Source organism: Lepisma saccharinum, chromosome 3, assembly GCF_977018435.1.
Source record: "Lepisma saccharinum chromosome 3, izLepSacc3.1, whole genome shotgun sequence".
In the NCBI taxonomy this organism is placed as follows: Eukaryota; Metazoa; Arthropoda; class Insecta; order Zygentoma; family Lepismatidae; genus Lepisma; species Lepisma saccharinum.
This window is the reverse complement of record NC_139231.1, coordinates 10,608,995-10,629,098: the sequence shown is the minus strand read 5'-3', so window position 1 is coordinate 10,629,098 and position 20,104 is coordinate 10,608,995. Positions and strand designations below refer to the sequence as shown.

General features: G+C 40.0%; 1 protein-coding gene across 1 annotated transcript in view; it reads right to left on the bottom strand.

Annotated features, from left to right (window-relative positions):
- The window catches only part of Schip1 (Schwannomin interacting protein 1), a 310,208-nt gene that overhangs the window by 223,157 nt on the left and 66,947 nt on the right, over positions 1-20,104 (bottom strand). The window contains exon 2 of the mRNA XM_083118304.1: positions 19,838-19,902. Within this exon, the coding sequence (XP_082974430.1) occupies positions 19,838-19,902 (65 nt within the window). The remainder of the gene's footprint in view (positions 1-19,837; positions 19,903-20,104) is intronic.

The window sequence follows — 20,104 nt, the reverse complement described above, 5'->3', positions numbered from 1 at the left end:
TTAGAGTTTTGAAAAATCACCATGGACATGGAGGAAGGGAAATCGACAGAGAGTATGTTTCAAACACGTTCGTCATTGGATTTTTTCGTAACCAAACAAAGCAAATGCCTCTGTTTGACATAAAATTCCTGTAGAACCTTTAAAAATATATACAAACCTTAAAAAAGGCTTGATTTAGGGACATAAACCTAAAATAGGTTCTAACAAGCAAAATGTTTTTTTTAGGCACTATAAAACTATCAGTTGTTGCGTTATTTAACGAAACGTCGACATAACTTATTATTTTTTACATACCTGTAAAGGAAAAAAATAGCTTAAAAATCTAAAATCCGAGGTCTAGTTATAACTACTAAAAATTTCGCAGGGTTGCAGAGCTTAAGATAGGGGTTGCGCGAGCAGCCCTTTGCATCCCGTTGTCAACGCCTGTAGCTGGTACCGGAAGGAGACAAAACATGTCACAGTCATGATCGGTCTTGATTTCCAAATGCTTGTTCAGTACTCGGACTCGACTCCAGTAAGGTCACAGTCCTCATTGAAGTTCCGAAAGATCAGTTTTCCTGTGACAATCTAGTAAATCCTCCCCTCAAACCTTTCCCACCAATAGCATCCGTTTTAGGAACTGACAATACTTGTCAAATCCACGTGGAGTAAATGAGATGTTGCTGATTCAGTTTGATACGCCTTGTTTATTTTTACCATATGTAATGTTTTATTTGTAACACGAATATATCTTATCTGTTTGTGTTAATATTGTTGTTAGTGTTATCAACTTTATACTTTCTGGTATTATGTGTTATTAAACGTGATGCCGCAAGCGGGAGTCATTTCCGGTTTATAGACATTTGTAAAAGTGTCCAGTCTGGCACAGATAGGTATATCTGTTGTTGACTGGGTTGCCATGACAACAAAGAACGATAAGACAATAATTGTGAAATGTAAAAAGATTGCGGAGCAAACAAACGCCAAATCATCTCTTCTTCCGTTGCCCGTTAAGGAACAAGCACGGACACGCTCTTTTTAACAGACAACACAGAGCCAAGATACCATTTCCTGTATCCATACCCTCCCCATTATCCATTTCCTGTATCCATACCCTCCTTCCCCTTGTACAATGTGGTTATTATATAGTTTTTCCCGCCAGAGTGGTATTCAATTTTGAAATTTGTGTGTATATGCAAGTTTATGATCAGTGTTACAGTACAGCAAAGTGATGTTTAATATTGCATATGTTTACGACGACAATCACTACTACGATTCTATGGTACTCCCCGATTCCCCGTACTGCCTTGATTTAGATCCTTGACCAAGACTGCCACATACCCGGCGGTGAGGGTCACGAAGAAGAAGAAATGTAAAAAGATGTGTATGTGAGTTAAACCATAATTTACCAGAGAAAGGTTCGTTGGATTTTGTGTTTGTGTTTTGTGATTTGATTGTGTTTCTGGTCATAGTGATATTATAACGTTGTGATTGATCTTAATTAAGACGAAACGACAATAAACGTTATAAAGGCAAGGAATTATGTTTTAATTTCTTCAACATCACGTCCTGAGTGTAGTCGCAACATGAAAGAGAGTCTCATAACTCTGTCACGCACGGGGATTGGGCAATTACGGTGACATGGTAATCCAGTGTCGCGCACCAAAAGGAACGTCACAAGTTTGTTAGAGATATCTGAACGTGAGATTGGTGTTACGTTGTCTTTGCTAGGTTATGTTATTGTGTTGTGCTATTTTTATACAACATGGAGACCTTGGGAGTATAATGAACGGATGCCTAAACACTGCAGGTAAAAGTGACATACAACGTCCCTCTAGTGCACTGCTTAAAATAAACTTATACCACGGCTACAGATATATCTTAATCTCAGGGGATAGGTTCTTTATTCGAGAATTCCAAATAAAGTTTTATAGCCAAGAGGATATAGTTAAATGCAGATCTATATTCTGAAAACTGTACACAATATAGAGAAAATATATAGCGAAGCTTGTATATACATTGAAATATACATATATTTGGGAAAATACTACTTCTTCTTTTCTATCGTTGATTAGCGAAAAGGCTTCTTCTTCTTTTCTATCGTTGATTAGTGAAAAGGCTTCTTTTCTTCCTTCTATTTTGGTAAAAGGCTTCTTCTTTTTTATTTTTTATTAGGGAAAAGGCTTCTTCTTTTCTATCGTTGATTAGTGAAAAGGCGTCTTCTTTTCTTCCTTCTATTTTGATAAAAGGCTTCTTCTTCTTTCTATTTTTGGAAAAGGCTTATTCTTATTTTCTTTCTTCTAATTTATTGTCCTTGCCTTTAAAGCGTAATCTCACTTATTACATGTATGCGCTCGCTTTCCCCGCTTCTTTGGCATTATTCAAACGACACAAGCTATACTTATAGAAAAATTAGGAGCGTCTAAACTGACAATAGCGCCACCTCCCATGTAACGACCAAAAAGGGGATAGCCCAGGATCGCCAACAGCAAGCGCTGCCTATTGCCCAGTGCATCTAATAAGAAGCGCAACCGTAAGTGCTTCGGGGCGTCTAATTGAACACAGCGCCACCGAGGGACGGACAAATACAAAAGCTGACGATGTTCTCCTCGTCAGAGGTATTAAATCAAATTTTGATCACTAGGATCAGAAAGGAGATACATTTCTGAATTCATTTGCTCAGTTATTAACTTTCCTAATTGTTTCATATACGAGCATATTCTTAATTATCTTAATTGGCTATTTACAACATTTTATTTACTCCTTCTATAATTTTTATACTCTTCCTTTATGTATTTTGCATTTACTATAATATATATAATCGGTCTTCTCCGCTCCTAGTTTCTACAATGAACTCTGCTCTTCTTTATATGGCGTGCTGCCATCTATCGTCGCTCTCGGGAAACAGTTCTTCCTTGCATTTTTCATTGTGTCGTCGGAACTGGCACGTGACAGACAACAGCGCTTTTCAGAAAAACAGGTGCTGTCTCGAAACCAGATACGCGTCCACATACTTTATACCAGGGGTGCCCATCCCCCCCAAACCCAATGGCGCATTCACTCCAAAATCATGTGATGCGTCCCCCCAATTCATATCATTCGGGCCCTCAAACCATATGGTAATTCCCACAAAATATTTAATTACGACAGTGTGTCTACCGAAAGTAACTTTTTCTTAGTTTACGAACACTACATTGTATACTTGACCTGCCCATCACTCAAGACCGCCCCTAAAATCGTTCATTATAATCCCCCAAAATAGTTTGGATGAATACATAATAATTGATGTACATAATAATACCATGTTAAACTGTCCATTTTTTTAATTGTTCGATTTTCGAAAAAAACCAAAAAAAACTTACAGCTAGCACATTGATTGGCTAAATGTATCAAATTAAATTATGTAAATACGCGTAAGTAGTGTTTGAGAGTCGGTTTAGAAAACTCACAATTTGAGTATTGAACACAAATTGTTACACAACTTAAGGTAAAGATAAAAAATTCAACCTTGGAAAACCAAATAACATGCTCCAGTCGTATGACAGATTCCATTATTGTTTCAGGTGACATCACAGAACCCTAGCTAGAGATCTACGGTTCCTATTTCAAAAAACTTCCCTCCCCCCCGTTTTCTTGGTGTAAATATAATTATCTTAGTAACCCATAACAATAATTACGTGGATTTTATCTTCAGTGCAGTATAAGCAGTATACCAACACTAAGCATTATATTTTAAGAAGTGATGTTATTAATGAATATCGAGCATATCTCTTACGTCTTGTAATGCAGCTACAGTATGAAATTTCACATTCACCTCAGTAAAGCGAGAAACACGCATTCTCGCAACACATGAATGCGAGTGAAGCGAGCAAGAAAATTTTTACACCCATTTCTTTGCAGGCTTTCAAGAATATTAATTTAATGGGGTGTCAATACTTTCTTAGGAGCCCGATATATTTAGTCTTTTCCAGCTTCTCTTTTGGCACGTTCGGGGTCGAAAACGTGCGGATACAATATCGCTAAATACAGTCTCCAAAATTGAATGTTCGAACTCTCTCTCCACTACAGAAATCCCTTCACAATCTAAGATTCAACACTTTATCAATAGCTTCCTATCTCCCCCTTTAAATGTAATTCTCATTCTTACCACCAAAATTTCCAAGCCAATTTTAGACTTACTTTTGATATTGAAGAGTAGATATTGATTGCCTCCTCCAAAAAATATTTCTCAGTCTCCACACCAGAATTTCCGCAACAGTCTAAGACAATAGTAATACCTAGGGACATTGAATTTTCGCGATGCGCGAAATCGCGAAATGTAAAAAAAGATTCAATTTTGAACATTCTGCACGTAACTACACCCCCAATGATGAAATATGCATGAGTTTTATTCGCGAAGTAATGCGAAATGTGTGCTTTTCCACGAAATGAACGCTTTTTCGCGAAATAACCGTGAAATATAATCAAATTAAGTAGAAAATACGCAAAAACCGCCAATCGAGGTTGCGCGCTCAAACTGTCGATTTGTAACGAAACGTTTGCGTAAAGTTTCCTACCACTAGCAGCTGAAGAACGTTTTATCTTCGATCACATCAGGAAGACGCTGCAAATTGGGATTTCCCATGCACATAATCTCAGTTCGAAAACTTCGTTCCCTGTCAAGCTGCATTCCTTTCTTCCCCCGAATGTCTACTCAACTTCCAGATTCATTGAACTTGCTAGCTGTAGCAGCGATAAGATTAGTATGTTCCCGCACATCAAGGGAAACAATGGTGTCATTCGTGTTCAGTCATGAATGAATTTTGTTTATCATGTGATTTTTAACATGTGTTTGTGTATGTGCAGGAGTGATTATTTTATTTGTTGGACAGCAAGGATATCCTTTAAATACATACAATGAATAAATCACTTGAGATATGCAATTTAGAAATGAAGTGATTTTGTGTTGATGTTTTCTTTTTGGTTGGACAACTAAGTACTTGTGCATGTGTACAGTATATAAAAATGAAGTAGTTTATCAATTTATAGGTCTTTTGTATGTTGTTTCCTTTCATAATGAAAAAGTGTGTGCAATTTTTTTTCCACCGCTTGTATATACCTCTGATCTAACATTTTATTTACCGCACTCCTCAGTTTTTATTTACCATAAATTTGTGTCCCTAGTAATACCCAAGAATTGGAAAGCCCTAAACACTTCCTTTTCTTCATCTAATGGATTAAATATGGTGCATTTAAGGTGCAAAAGTTTTACATATATTTGGAAAAAATATGTAAATGTTGAATTTTATATTATTTGAAGGGAACCCCCCACCCCAAATCTCGATGGCACAACCTGCGCCATATTCCTCGCCTGTGGGCACCCCTGCATTATGCATACAGTTTCCTTCGCGAGGTGAGAGAGGGATAGGCTATCTACAGGCTTGGCGACTGGATCTTTACAGGGGCGTTTGTGAAACATGTTACTTAATGCAACTGCAAAAAAGCACATGGACAGAAAGAAGAAAGATTGAAGAATAACGGGCTGGTACATTATCACGATTAGTGAAAATTTCAAGTTAAAGAGCAAGTTTTTTAAAAAAAAATCCATAAGAAAAATATGTGATTCGATATGCATTTATTAACCATATGTTTAACAAGGCTTTAACTTTCTCGAGACACCCAAATGCCAACATCACTTCCACGTAGTACACTCTGAACTGCATTTTTCAGACTAATGAGGCTCTGGCGCCTCTACTTGCATCCAGGACAATCCTCTATAGGAATTGTATTGTGTCGTCGATATTTGTTTGGGATTGTCCCTTCATGCATCTCATCGACACGATTAGTCAGAAGGGGCGGAAAGTTGAGGTAAAATAAACCCAATCCATCTTATTCGACATAGAGATCTTCTTGTAACTGTACGTGGGGAGATATCAAAAACGTACTCACCCTGTTCTCCGTGGCGTAGTGGTTAGCACAGCGCGCTACGGCGCCAGAGGTCCCGGGTACGAATCCCGGCCTGAACCGGGGTGTTCTTTGTGTGTCCCTTCATAAACTTCACCATATCATCTCTCATCTTCATTTTCGCGATTAGCCAAAAGTGGCAGATAAGCGAAGTAAACTAAACCAAATCGTTCAATCAATCAATCTTTTCTTCTAATACTGGCCAGAATATTGACACAATTGAAATAAATGTGGCGAAAATGTACTTCATCAACTTAAGCAAAACATTAAACGTACACTCTGTCCCAGCTATCTGTGGAGCAGTCGAACGAAAGCAAGTTTCTGCTCAAGTAGTGACGCGAGACGGCTCCACCAATGAACACGTGAGAGGGAAGGGGATTGCGGGGAGGGGGAAGAGCGCCTGTAGTTACCAGTCTTCCCAGCAGCGTGTACTGCTTCGCTCGGCTTTCCCACTCGATTTCCCTCCTCCTCTCTGCCGCTATGCGCGGCCCTGCTACATAGTTAGCTGGAAGAGGGTATATATAATCGCCGCCCCCACCCTGTGTTATGTCAAATAAGTTGTATGGCAAAGCAATTTTCATTTATGCGATATTTTCATACATCTTACCTTTTGATTACCATAACCTCATACGAGACGAGCCTTTTGACCAGAATGACTCGATCTCAACTATCTTTAAATGCGATCTCGGTGTTTCTCAAATTTCCGTAGGAGACGTGACAAAAATCTCGGTACCATCTCTAGCAGTGTACATACGCACTGCCTTGTCTCATTCTTTGGTTGGTACGTACAGTCACCTGCAATAAAAATGGACCCCCTAAGCCCTGAAATAGGCGTTATGTGTGTTGCCTAAGTCGACGGTGATAAGGATTTAAATAGCAAATTTTCAATGGGAACTTCTACCACCGCCGTAGAGTTAGGCAACACGCAACGCCTTGCAGGGAAACTAGTGTTTCAGTTACTAGGTGTCCTATTTATATTGCCGTTGACTGTACGTGGTCTTAATCTTCGTTAGCTCCGTCTAGTTCGTGCACTTTTTGACTCTCTCTGCACCAGTGATGTGCCGTAGACTATAAGTTTACGTCTACATGCATTGTCTACAGGTAGATTACATTGGTTTGTAACGACCCTGCCTGGTCGCCATTTAATTATTATTAATTATTATTAGACCTTGCGTGGTCACTATATTCTTTTTAATCTGATGAAAGAGTTAAGCGGAATGTCCCTGCGAGGCGTACGCTTTTAGTTTAAATGTATTCAGTAAACGTTAACGGTTCCACCTCTACGTTTACTAGCTTCACTCATTATTAGACCCTGCGTGGTCGCTATATTCTTTTTAACGTTATCAATTATTGGCATTTTCACTGTTCAACGTGTTGTTTAGAATAGCAGAGTCCTGCGAGGCTAATTATTAATTGTATTGTCTGAATGCACACAGTTTTAGTTTATATTGTCACGTGCATCTAGTGATTTTGCCACTAGTGATTTCTCAATGTCAAAACCTTGATATTTCTCAGTACGAAGTTTGCAATATGTAAAAAAATGAATTAGCAACGCGTACTTGTAGTTAAAATCTTCACCACCCATGCGCCACCGCGAGTATAAAACCCAGCGCAGCGAGGCCGGAGCTCAGTTGGCTCCCGGAACCGGATGTCAACTGGCAAACATCCTGGGAAAACCCGGCCATCCCAGAAGGAAGGAAGGAAGGAAGGAGGAAGAAGAAGAGACTAGCAGCAACCTAACTACCCTGTCTAGGTGCCAGGTTCTACCTGCCTGGCTTGTCTAGGACCACCTAGACCTCCTTCCTAACCTGCCGCCCTTGTACAGGAGACACCGGTCGGCTTGCCGATTCCTAGCTAACGCCGGGGGTGTCGCGGGATCCTTTAATCCTTTACCCAGCGCCCGCTTGTCGGAGGTGCCGGCTGGCTACGGCCAGTTCCCAGCTGTGGTTGGGGGTACCGCGCACATTCTACTTTCTCTTACAGGGGAGCCCGTGACGTCGGCCGCAAACAGCGCCCTAAATAAAATTAGGTCCCTATACTCCCCCTGGCGCCTCACTGCGAGGAATAAATTGAATGGTCCCTGCCCCCCTTTGAGTCCAGAAGTGGTGAATGCACGTGTAGGGTAAATGTAAATGCACTAAAGTGATAAAGGTTAAAGACTAGTGTGCTAATAGATTTTCTTATGATAAGTTTATAATATATATATATATATATATATATATATATATATATATATATATATATATATAAAGCTGTTGTTCACGTTTTACCCAGCAAGCCCTGAGATACTTGAGTATATGTTCAACGACTGGAAGAAGTTAGCACTTATGGGTAGACTTTTGCCGTCCTCCTAATTGAAGTGTTTAGAGTGTGGTAATTTTGTGTAAGTGTGGGCGGAACGTTGCAGGTTCTTGTTTACATAGACTACGTAGACAATCTAAGGTGCATTAAAATGAATTTTCAAGGGTTTCATGAAAGGAAAGTGACATTTTCAACTGTATTGGTTCCTAACGAAATGAAAAGAATCCTATTTACAACAAAATTTCTCTTCTCTTCTATTATCACCTATGGAAGAAGATAAATAGTATGCAAAAAACAACAGATGGCAGTCGTGAGGCAAGATTGGTCTTTTCCCCATAAAACACTAGAATATTTCCTATATTAGGTTTCTTCCTAGGTGAGAAATTGTTCGAATTTGGAAGAAAGAGTATGAAAAATTCTCCTCACACATCAGCAACTGATACGCAGTATAGTTTTCTTTTAATTCCACGGTGCCCTTTCGCCATGTTGTTTACATATATTACGTAATCTACGTGTATAAAATAGTCTACGTGTAGAATGTAGATTATCGTTGTTTACGCGTAGACGCACATCACTGCTCTGCACTCACGTATCTAAACTCTGGTGCAACCTATCTTGACAGTGACGTAGTAACAGCATTGCAAACTTCCATCGTTGATACTTTCACTGTCTGCACTAAGAAAAAAGACAAACAAGGGAAAGAATTTCAATAGGAACGAATGCAAGCGAAGGAAGCCCAACATGTCGCAATGCGAGGTTTCTTTTAGAATGGAATCATGTAAAATAAAGAGCAATTAAAACGAGCACGATGTATAAATACAAGAAAATGAACGGAATCGGATAATGAATACGAGATGGCAACGCGCGTTTGAACGGAAAGTTCGCGAGGCTTGAGCACAAAAATATAGTTCCTTAATGAAAACACGTTACAGCGTATACAGAGCATATAAATGCGTTGAAAATATTAGATACTTAAAAACTTGTTGAAATGTAGAGTATTCGGCACGATTATTTTGTTACAAGTCAAAGTTAAAATTATATATACTGCTCAGCAAAGAAGAGAAAACACCCGGAAAATATGCGAACTAAAATCCACCCCCACCTGTTTCTGCCGCGGTGAAAGGCAGCAGACGAGAATATGGGGGAAATTTTTCTTTTTCTTTGCTCTCAAATGGCACGCTGTTGCCACGATGCCTCACAGCTGTTCTCTGACAGATGAAATTCTGGTGGACCTGCCGCAAAACACGACGTTCAGGGTGGCGCGGTCAGTGGTTGAAGAAGTATGGATAGCGTTCGTGACGATTCCCGATTTAAATAATTAATGACAATAAAATCTATTGTCATGGTTGTGATTCCAGTCTTATTTGGGAAAGTTCTGAAATTCTTCTCTTGCAACTTGCAGTACTCTGCCTAAATTACGATCCACATTTTGTGATTCAATACGACCCTTTATGATACCTCAAACATACTCAATAGGGTTTAGATCGCAATGATAAGGTGGAAGACGAAGTACGGTGTGGCCGTTTTCTGCTGCAAGAGTGTCGACCCGATATTGCGGGGGCCTTTTGTTGGGTTTGATTAGCTGATATAACTAATATATATATATATATATATATATATATATATATATACACTATATAATACTATATAATTTATAATACTATATAATCCTAAGTCATTGCAAATAATGTTGCGAAGAGTTTCACGACTACCCCAAAAAATAATTTCTTTCTTTAATTTCGAAAGCACTTCATGTTCAACCGTATAAAAATTACCAATAGTTCTTCTAATCAAACACTTGTCAAAGTCGTCTACAACAATTCTACTCTTTTCGGCAGACCTGTGATTACCTGGTGTAAATTTCCCCCCGAATTTCCTTCCTTTCTAATTTTCTTAATGAAAGTGTCCGACATTTGAACTGCAGCCGCCGCACGCTTTGTAGCTTGATTGACCGGAAACGTGTAACATCCTTCTCTTGCTTCGTTGTCAAAAAAATTAACAACATTGGAAATCACCTCTCGGCTCTCACTATGTACGGTTTTGCCCTTCATTTCGGTACAAACAACATACACAACAGACGCACTCGAACTCAATGACCTTTCGTCCATGTAAGTTAGGCAACATTGAAAGGGTGTCAGAAGTCGAGCAGTTTACTACCCCCCACCTCCCACCCGACCCAACCCTCGATCAGCTGTACACAAAAACTGTGGTTCCGTTCCTCCTGTGTGTTTTCTCTGCGGACTCTGAGATACAACTGTGACGGAGAGAATCTTTCATGCTTTGCGCGGAGTGATACAATGGTTTCGCATCAACCTGTAGTGCGGTCCCAGCTGACGTCACTGTCAAGATAGCTTGCACTTTAGTTATAGTTGGTTACACGGTGCACCACAGACTCGTCTACTTCGTTGATTTGGTGTCAAGTAATGCATTTGGTGCCCGCACAGTTTGCACCACGTTCTGGAGGGTTGTAATGTGTGGTGTACGATCACGTGGTGCGTGTTAACTAATCAAAATTAACGTTGAAAGCAGCAGACAGGCATTGGTTGAATCTTCTGAACTTGAACACCGCTATCTGTCTACTCACACCGGGATACACTTGCGCTACACCTAGTGTCAAAATGTGCAGCGAACTGGACGGGGCTGTTTATGCAACGGTGAGAACTCGTCAGAGGGTCGATTTTACTGGTTTAACTCACCAAAATACCAAAACAACTGACCAATTTAGCGATAAATTAGCCTTTTAGAAAAAAGTTGGATTTCATTAAAATATATATTACATGGCATCCAGAACCCCATACTTAGCATTCGTAAATTTTTTATTGAACAGGAAACTAATATTTTTGTTTACGTAATGTTTATTTACAAGTTGTTTGTTTATAACAAGACTCTTACGGATATATTGGAGATGCCAGAATCCAACACGATAGTGAAAGCAAATAGAGAGAGAGAGAGAGAGAGAGAGAGAGAGAGAGAGAGAGAGAGAGAGAGAATCAGAGGTCACCTTGTAGCTTTCGTGGAATCGATAGGTCTCGGAAATAGTCCCCTGTCGAAATAATTGTATTTACGAGCGGTAGTCGGCGCCACCGTTAGCAAGTATTGCTACATGGATATCCCAATCAATAAAATGGTCTGCGAGCCTTGTCTTCGGTCTGCTCTTCTGTTGCGATTTCCGTGTGTGTTTTGCCGAAACTCAGTCTTTGAAAAGTTACTTTTTAAAAGTGACAGAGTTACATTTATTTGGAAAGTAACTCGCAGTTAAAGTTACTAACTTTAAAAGTAGTTAATTGAGTTAAATTACTATTCCCGTTATTCTCTATTGGATTGGAACTGTGTTGAACATTAAACGGGTAGGGATTTTGCCTATTTATATTTTCTTTCGTAGTAAACATGTAGTTTCGAGCCTAATAGGCGTATTTTATTGTGCCTATTATCCATGCAGTCTTGCCTAAAGTGCATGTTCAATGGCGGCGCCAAATCTGGCTGGCGCTAAGAGAAAAAATTCATGGTAAAAATAAAATGAAATTAGATCGCGTATAACAGTGACGGCGATTGAGTACCAAAACTGGGGGGCAATGACAGCTTACCTTCTCTTGGTATACACAACTTAGCATTACGAGGCCATAGTGCGCGGCAAAAAGTGGGGGACAACTGACTTCTAATCGCCGCCACTGGCGTACAATAATATTTCTTCACAATATTTCTTTATTTGAAGAAGTGGCCAGTCTGACTTTTATGCCTTTTTGCTGTCACTGCTTTTCGGGGTATTTGTTACAGCTTTCGCTCGCTGTTTTGGTTCTCCCTGCAGCACACTGTAGACGGCAATTTATTGTTAGTTGTTAGTGTTCCTGCATAAACTTCACGTAATTTCTTCTAAACACCATCATCGTCGGAATGAGCCAAAGGTGTTAGAAAAGCAATCCAAGACTTCACACACACACACATTATATTATATATATATATATATATATATATATATATATATATATATATATATATATATATATATATATATATATATATATATATATATTAGGGTGTGCAACATAATATGGGAAAAAAAATTCTATTTCAGTTCATAGTTCCTACCTTTGGTACATTTAGTCTAGACTGTGCAAAATTTTGTGGCAATAGAAAAATATTTAATAAAACAAATAATTGGCAACATTTAATTTATTCCACGTGGATTTGATATTGGTTGTCTTGTCAGAGGGAAACTGATCGTTCGGTACTTTCTTTGAAGCCAAATATCGTTCCGATGAGGACTGGGACCTGTGTTGTGAGATACCGGTTATTTCTGATTCTGCTATTGATGACCCTTCCCCGAGGGAGGTCGGGATTTCTTGGAGGCCAGGCTAAGGGAGCTGGATAATCTTCATAACCTGTAGTACACGAATGGTCTTATTTAGGCAATAACACACTTGCAATACCACGTGTGCATAACGCGGCCCAGAATTCGGCTGTGCTACGAAAAATACGGTCTCCATAACGATGTTCTGGATTCTTAAACCATCAGGTATAGTCTACGCGTTTACTTCGTTAACGTCGAAGAACTGAAGAAAGCGGCCGCCACAAACGTGGGTGGGGATAAATAGAGGGCGAGTTGTTTTCGTCCAATCACACTCAACCTTCAGCCAATGGGCGCAGCTGTCATTCTGCTCGTCTACTCCACGTGGAGTGCTTGTGCGCGGAGGGACAAGGTGACGTAGAGTAGATGTGGAGAGTAGATGTGTGGCAACACTTTGCGTTGAATGTGATTGTTGCAGCTGATGGGCGCACTCCGTGGACTTCAAAGCCAGTTGGTCGTTAACGTAGCTAGCGCGTCGACCATATGTGTCCACATCGAGCATTCAACCATAACCATCTCAGTGTCGAAAATAAAGAGGGGTACACTTCAGTTTACCACTCTCTACAGTACACTATGGAGAATATATCTCTTTTAGGTTGAAAATAGAATTGCCTTGCAAGGGCGCCCGCAGGGGGGGGGGGCAGGGGGGCACTTGTCCCCCCTGAGATTTCCGGAAAACATTAATGTTATTCAAATGGTGAAATTGTAGACATATTTTACAACAAAAAGTATTGTTCTCTGTGACTTACAGCCCGTAAGTTGCAGCAACTATTACTATTATTTTACAGTACCCTTCGGCATGTAAAAACATGGATTAGAGGTACCAATAAGGACAGTAGATTAACTGGTCTCTGACTCTGATTGATATCTGTGCGTTGTGCAAAAATACAATAAGAAAAAGAACTGTTCATTAACAAAGTGAGAGGCCAGATGCTTATTGAAAGGAAGAAAGGCGAATCTTGTTTCTATCTAAATAGTAGACTCAAGTCTGAACTTGTATACAACGCCAAAGTATTTTCAATCCAATTTGAATTTTATGATTTGTAAAGTAGTAGTAGTAATAACTAATAATAACAACAAAATTGCAATAATAATAATAATAATAATAATAATAATAATATCAATAATAATAATAAAAGTTTCAATGATTTTGCCCCCTGAGAGAAAATCCTGCGGACGCCCTTGTTGCCTTGTGCATGATACTTCTTTATTCATCAGTTTCTTGTCCTCTTTCTTTCACATCAATTTTGTTTCCATAATAGCCAAAAGAACGAAAATGCAATGCATTATAAGAAATCGTAATCAATAAATTTAAAACTGGCAACAAGAATTCAAATTAGCTATGTTTAAAGCTGTAAGAAGTTTCACTTAGAAATAACGGTTTAATACCGTCAATCTCAAATGTCATCCAACTACCGTAAAAAATGACTGACCGTTTTTAAAATTTTAACGTCCATTAAATAGTTACCTTAATTAATGTAATTTTAATGGGACAGTTTAAAAAAATATTTATAGTGCATGCAACTAATTTATAATCATTATCTGTCTTCATGTACGAAGAAACATTCATATGTAAATAAAAAAACGGTTGCGCCAAGTTTTTGTAAATTAACACGTTGACTGTTAAATTTTAACGGTAAAAATGTAAATTTTACGGTAACATCTAGCAGGGAATGTCAATTGTGGTCCTTGGGTGGCTATTGTCATCGTTTTTGGTGCATATCTTCCTTGTCATTCATAGAAGTTATTAGCACCTCGCTCCCTACAGATGACCACCCCAAATTTACATTAAATTTCGCTGAATTGTAACAAATTATGTTATGACAGTAAAGGGGGTTAAGGTTTCTTCTTTAATTAGTCAGTGCCATATTTTTGACCATCTTTTTCTAATAATTTTTTCGACGTTCCTTTTTATTTTTGGGAAGACCGGGCAAAACGGGTAGGGCCGTAACCCCACCCCCTCTATCTCTCCCCATTCTTCTTCCCCCCTCTCTCTCCATCCTTCTTCCCCTTTCTCCATCCTTCTTCCCCTCTCTCCCCCTCTCCCTCCTTCTTCCCCCCTCTCCCTCTCTCCATCCTTCTTTCCCCCCTCTCTCTCCATCCTTCTTCCGCCTCTCTCTCTCTCTCTTTTCTGCTTGCTTTTTACTTCTCAGAGATCTTATTGATTTTACTTCGCTTTTCTGCCACTTTTGTGAAATCGCGAAGATGACGATAAATGATGATGAGATGATATGGATAAAGGGACAATCACATAAAGTAATGGACAACATAACACAGGGCCTACAGAAGATCAAACTGGCTTTAGGTCTAGGCGCCAGAGCCTCTTTAGCCTGGAATAGTGCAGTTACCGGGGAGTACTATACTCTATCCAGCAAATCTCTGGAGCAAGGCCGGGCATAAAAGGAAGAAAGCGAGTGGGCGGAGCTAGCAGTACACGCTGCTGCAAAGACCGGCAACTGCAGTCGTTTCCCCCTCCACGCAATCCCGTTCCCTCGAACTTAATCATTGTTCGAGCTCTCTCGAGTAACTACTTGCTCAGAGACTTGCTTTCGTGCGCTCGCTCCATACATCCCCGGGACAGAGAATACATGGAAGCGAGGTTGACGGGTGCATTCCAGAAGGATCAGCCAATACGCGCCTTCTCAGATACACACAGAGAGAGAAAGTAAGTTAGTGAGACGCACTGGCGGATTTATCTCCGTCTCTCTCCCGCATCTCTTCGTATTATTTTCTTTCTATCTCTCTTAATCTTTAGTGAGAAAAAGACAGAGGGGAGTGAAATGACTGATTTGTTTTTTAAGTCCACTTTATGCACAGTAAGGTTAATCGGGACTGGACCTCAGTTTGAAGGGGGATCCGAACTACTACATGCCTCCACCGGGTATCGAACCCTTGATTACAAAGTGACGACGCTACCACTGCGCCGTCGGGGAGGCATAGAGGGGAGTGAAAGACAGAGAGAGAAATAAATAAAGAAGTAAGTTAGAAAGATAGTACAAAATAATACAAACGAAAGAAGGCGAGAGAAAAATAGGGGGGAAGAAATAGTAGGGTGAAGGTGGGCACTAAATTATCAAAAAGTTCAAAAGTTGCCATAGAAACGACAGAGAAACAAGCCACACATGCATGCATAGAAACAAAGGGACCGTGGAGCGGGGAGGGGGATAGCCAATGTGTCAAATCTATGTTAATATCATGAAAGAAGGCTGTAAAATTACATTACTGATGCCCCATTATCCATGGTGGCCGAAAGGTCTTCCCAACTTTGCGAAGTTGGACGATATGTCGCCCGAAGTTAGAGTAGACAAGACCTATATATGACCCATAACGCAGGACTTAAAGAATGAATGAATTTTTGATTTAAGTCTACCTTATGCAACCCAGGACTTAATGAATGAATGAATTTTTGATTTAAGTCTACCTTATGCAACCCAGGACTTAATGAATGAATTTTTGATTTAAGTCCACTTTATGCAACCCAGGACTTAAGGGGAGTCACGCATGCATTGAATTGCTCCACAAAACAACACACATGAACAGAAATTGCACAGACAACACCATCAGAACTATGGACTTGGAGGCGTTGATACTGCAATTCAGCGGCGAATGGACAGAGCGGAACATGCGCCTGTCTTGTTAGCGCATGCGCAAAGTCTTCTAATAATCATGTATTAATGGAAAATTGTGCCAACAGGAATTGCAACTTCATTCTTCATTCAGCTGACTTGAAAATTATTCAGAGTAGATGGTGTGCCAGGCAATCAAAATACTTGATACTATCTCGTATTTGGATCAAATTTATGTAAATACATTTTTAAAATTTCAATCATTTCTGAAACAGTTTAAAGTAAAATATCACAGGCAGCATAATTTTGTGGCCCACCGTTATCGTCCAAATGCATTTTTTTAAAAATTTTCAAGGTGGCGAACATTTTTCAAAATGTATGTATGTTCCTTCCGATTTTCGGTGATTTTTCTCTGGAGGTGCAGGGGGTCACAATGAATGTAATAAATCAATATTACAAGAAACCAGATCATGGCCGCACAGATAATTTGTAGAATCCTGTCTTCCCACGAGAAACAGAGCTGACTGAGTTGCTCGACACACTTCCCTCCATTGTGGGTTGTGATTCGCGGAATAAATTAAGAGCACTCCTCGCTCCCATGGCGTTCGGCTGATCCAATTTCCTCCCAAATTCCCTCTCGCCAAGACAGGGATTGAGGAACCGGCGGGGGAGGGGACAGGAACTTAGCGGTTGGTTGGTTCCTGGAGTGACGTAATGGGTACAGGGTTCGATATCCGCCCTGACCTCAATTGGGGGACAGAGATTGGGCGAGTCTTTTTTTCTTTTCAGCGAAATGTAACCAAGACCTTTCTTGGTGACACTCTTAAGACTTTCAGATTACTGAGAAAAGGAGGACGGTTTAAATACAGTACTAAAGAAAGAAAGAGAGTTGGAAAATGTAAGAAGAAAAACAGGTAAATTGTAAAGATTGAAAGATGAAGAGAGAAGTAAACAATGAGGGAAGATAGAGGATATGCACAAAAGAATTGTTGGAAAAGGAATATAGAAAGAAAACGAACGCAAAAAAAGATGGAAAGCAGAGAAAAATACAAAAACAAGAGAGAGAGAGAAATAAAAGGAGAATTATTGAGGGAGTAGAAGTGCTAAAGCGAAACAATGGAGGAAAGAGAAGTGTGACAAATTGTAAGAATTGAATAAGAAAGAGCTGGAAATGCAAAAGGAGGAGGTAGGCAGAATATTAGGGAGAATTGATTGAGGCTATTTTACGTCGCTTTTCGACGTTGAGGGTGAATGGCGATGTGATGAATAGATGAAGGGACAATAACAAACACATATGGACGACACAACAGAGGATTATCCTGACCGTCCAGGCGACAGAGCCTCGTTAGTCTGCATAATGCTGACAAGGGTGGACATTTAGAAGTTAGGTTTGACACTTGGGTGCCTGTGGAAAGGATTACCCTCTCCACCCCAAAATTAGGGAGAAATAAACGCAGAAATTTCATACTTTACCCTTAAGGGAATGAAGAATCTAGAAGAGGGCACACATCTTAAGGGGATGAGGGACAATTTCGCACCAGTTGTGCATTTATATCAACATCGTCCGAATAGGCAATGCTACTAAGGAAAAAAGCTGGTGATCAATAGAATATGAATTTCTCCACATGTTGCAAGTGAAAGTGTTTTTTAAAGTTCATTATTAAGCTAGATACGATGTTTGAAAAATATGATGAATAAGAATTTTGAGAAACCCATGCATTCCTTATGGGGAATGAACTTGAACTTAAAGTTACGGCTAATCATTTCCGCCTGTCAATTACTACTTCAGTCTGTCCTTTTTCCATTGATATATTTTTCTATGCCATCGGAAGTTTGATATTCCCAAGAGAACCACTAAAATAATACTTCCATAAGAGCAGTGTTGCCAAACATTATGCACATAAAAGAGCTAAATTTCACCGTAAACGTAGTAAAAACTTTCAAGGAGCTAGATTTACGAAACTGGATAAAGAGCCTCTTGGGGTAATTTTGGGTGTCAAATGAGTGGGGATGTGGGTGAGGGGGCGCTGTTATTACCGTTAGCTTTAAAGTGATGGCACCTCTTCACGTCAGCCAAGGCGCTATAGAGAAAAGTAGCTGGGGATGTAAGAGGGGGTGGGGCGACGTAGCCAATATAACAATATCACGTCACGTGCAAAATGTATACTTATGACAGAAGTTGTCTATGTAAGCTGGAGCCAGTGATGGCACCATAGTGGAGCAGGGGGCGGGTGCCATAGTTCACAGCCAGACGAGTGCACGAAAGATCTGGCTCCAAAAGAGCGAAGTTGGCAACAGTGAACGGCAGCTGCCGAACAGAGAAAGACATAGGGGAAATTGTCCCTCCACCCCTTAAACCGCAACAAATTTCTTGAATGTACGTATAACGAATGTAGTATTCTTTTTTTAAAAAAAATACCCTACTTACAGCACTTCAACTATTATTTGTCCAATGTTCCGGATTCGGAAACAGATTCAAGCTGTTGAAGTGAAACACAAAACTTCCTTAAAAACGTTTTTATGAAAAGAAACCCTAGGTTAGTGAAGAAAATACAAGATGATCATGGATGGAGAGAAAGAGATGAATAAAAAGATGCACAAAAGAGGGATATAAAGTAGAGATTATGCCTACTGCTGTACCAAGAAGAGGGAACACCCTCGGTCAGCTGTCGTTGAATTTTCAACCCTAAGGGAGCGTTGGTGGTGCAATCAGCTGTTTGGCATTTAATCCTGCCCCTGCGTTGCCAAATTGTGCGTAGGTCTTCACACATCGTTGTCACTTTTAGTCAGTGCCAAGTGTTGAGGGGGGGACAGTACAAAGCGAAGGCAGAGATGTAAGGTTTAAGGTTGTTGACTTTGACAGCGAATCAAGAGGGTGGAAAGGGAGGGGTTTTAAATATGACAGCATGGGGGAACAAGCGAAGGGGAACTGTTTCGTTCGAGAGGAGTAAAGAAATGACTGTCGACTTTGGATCGCGTGTTGGTCTTGTACCGTGGTGATAATGGACACATAATGTAGAGGGTTTTCTATGAGATTTTGGAGTTTTTAATTCCTCCTTATGCAAAGACAAGCTAATCCGGACTGGGCCTACAGTTTATTGATTGATTTGGTGTTTTAAGTCCACTTTATGCACAGTAAGGCTAATCGGGGCTGGACCTACAGTTTAAAGTGGGATTCAAACCACTGTGTGCCTCCACCGGATATCGAACCCGGGACGACGCTACCACTGCGCCATCGGGGAGGCCCTGCAGGGGTCTTCAACCCAGAGGTGGCCCGTGACCATTTGAAAAATTAAGTAGTTAACATAAAAAACGTATTAAGTGAATGGCAGATGGCAGCATCTTACAGTTTTCAATACTGCAGTACAGCTTCGTGGCCCGCACTATTTAACGAGTTCAAGACCCGTTTAGAATGGGATCAGAATCACTTTATGCCTCCAGGGATCTCCATGAGTGTCACTTTCTAAAATGTTATTGTCCATCTCAGCATGCATCATGCACACACACATACACACACACACAATTTTACTTCTTATAATATTCATCCCACAACAACCCACACAATTAATTCATAACATTATAAACATACCATCGTCTGTGGACCAAGTTTATATTTAAGCAAATGGAATTCAACATGAAGCAAATAGCTTACACTAAAGACTGGCTACAATATTTCCAGCACACCCTATACAATATTACTTACATGCGCAACCTAGCTCCCGGACCTTCTCCAGGACACTCGTCCTGTTTCAGACGCATCACTTCTGCCTGCAAAGAGAAAGAGGAGAAAATCAATAATTCAATTCGTCCTTGTTACTTGAAAGTTTAATTGAAAAGACATTTCAATGGAGAATACCAAGAAACCAATAAGTTCCTTACATATCGGTAAGATAATGGTGTAAAGAAAGTTACCCCCTTGCTCATTGCGCCGTATCATCACGTCACGATACGATGCCAAGAATCCAGGGTT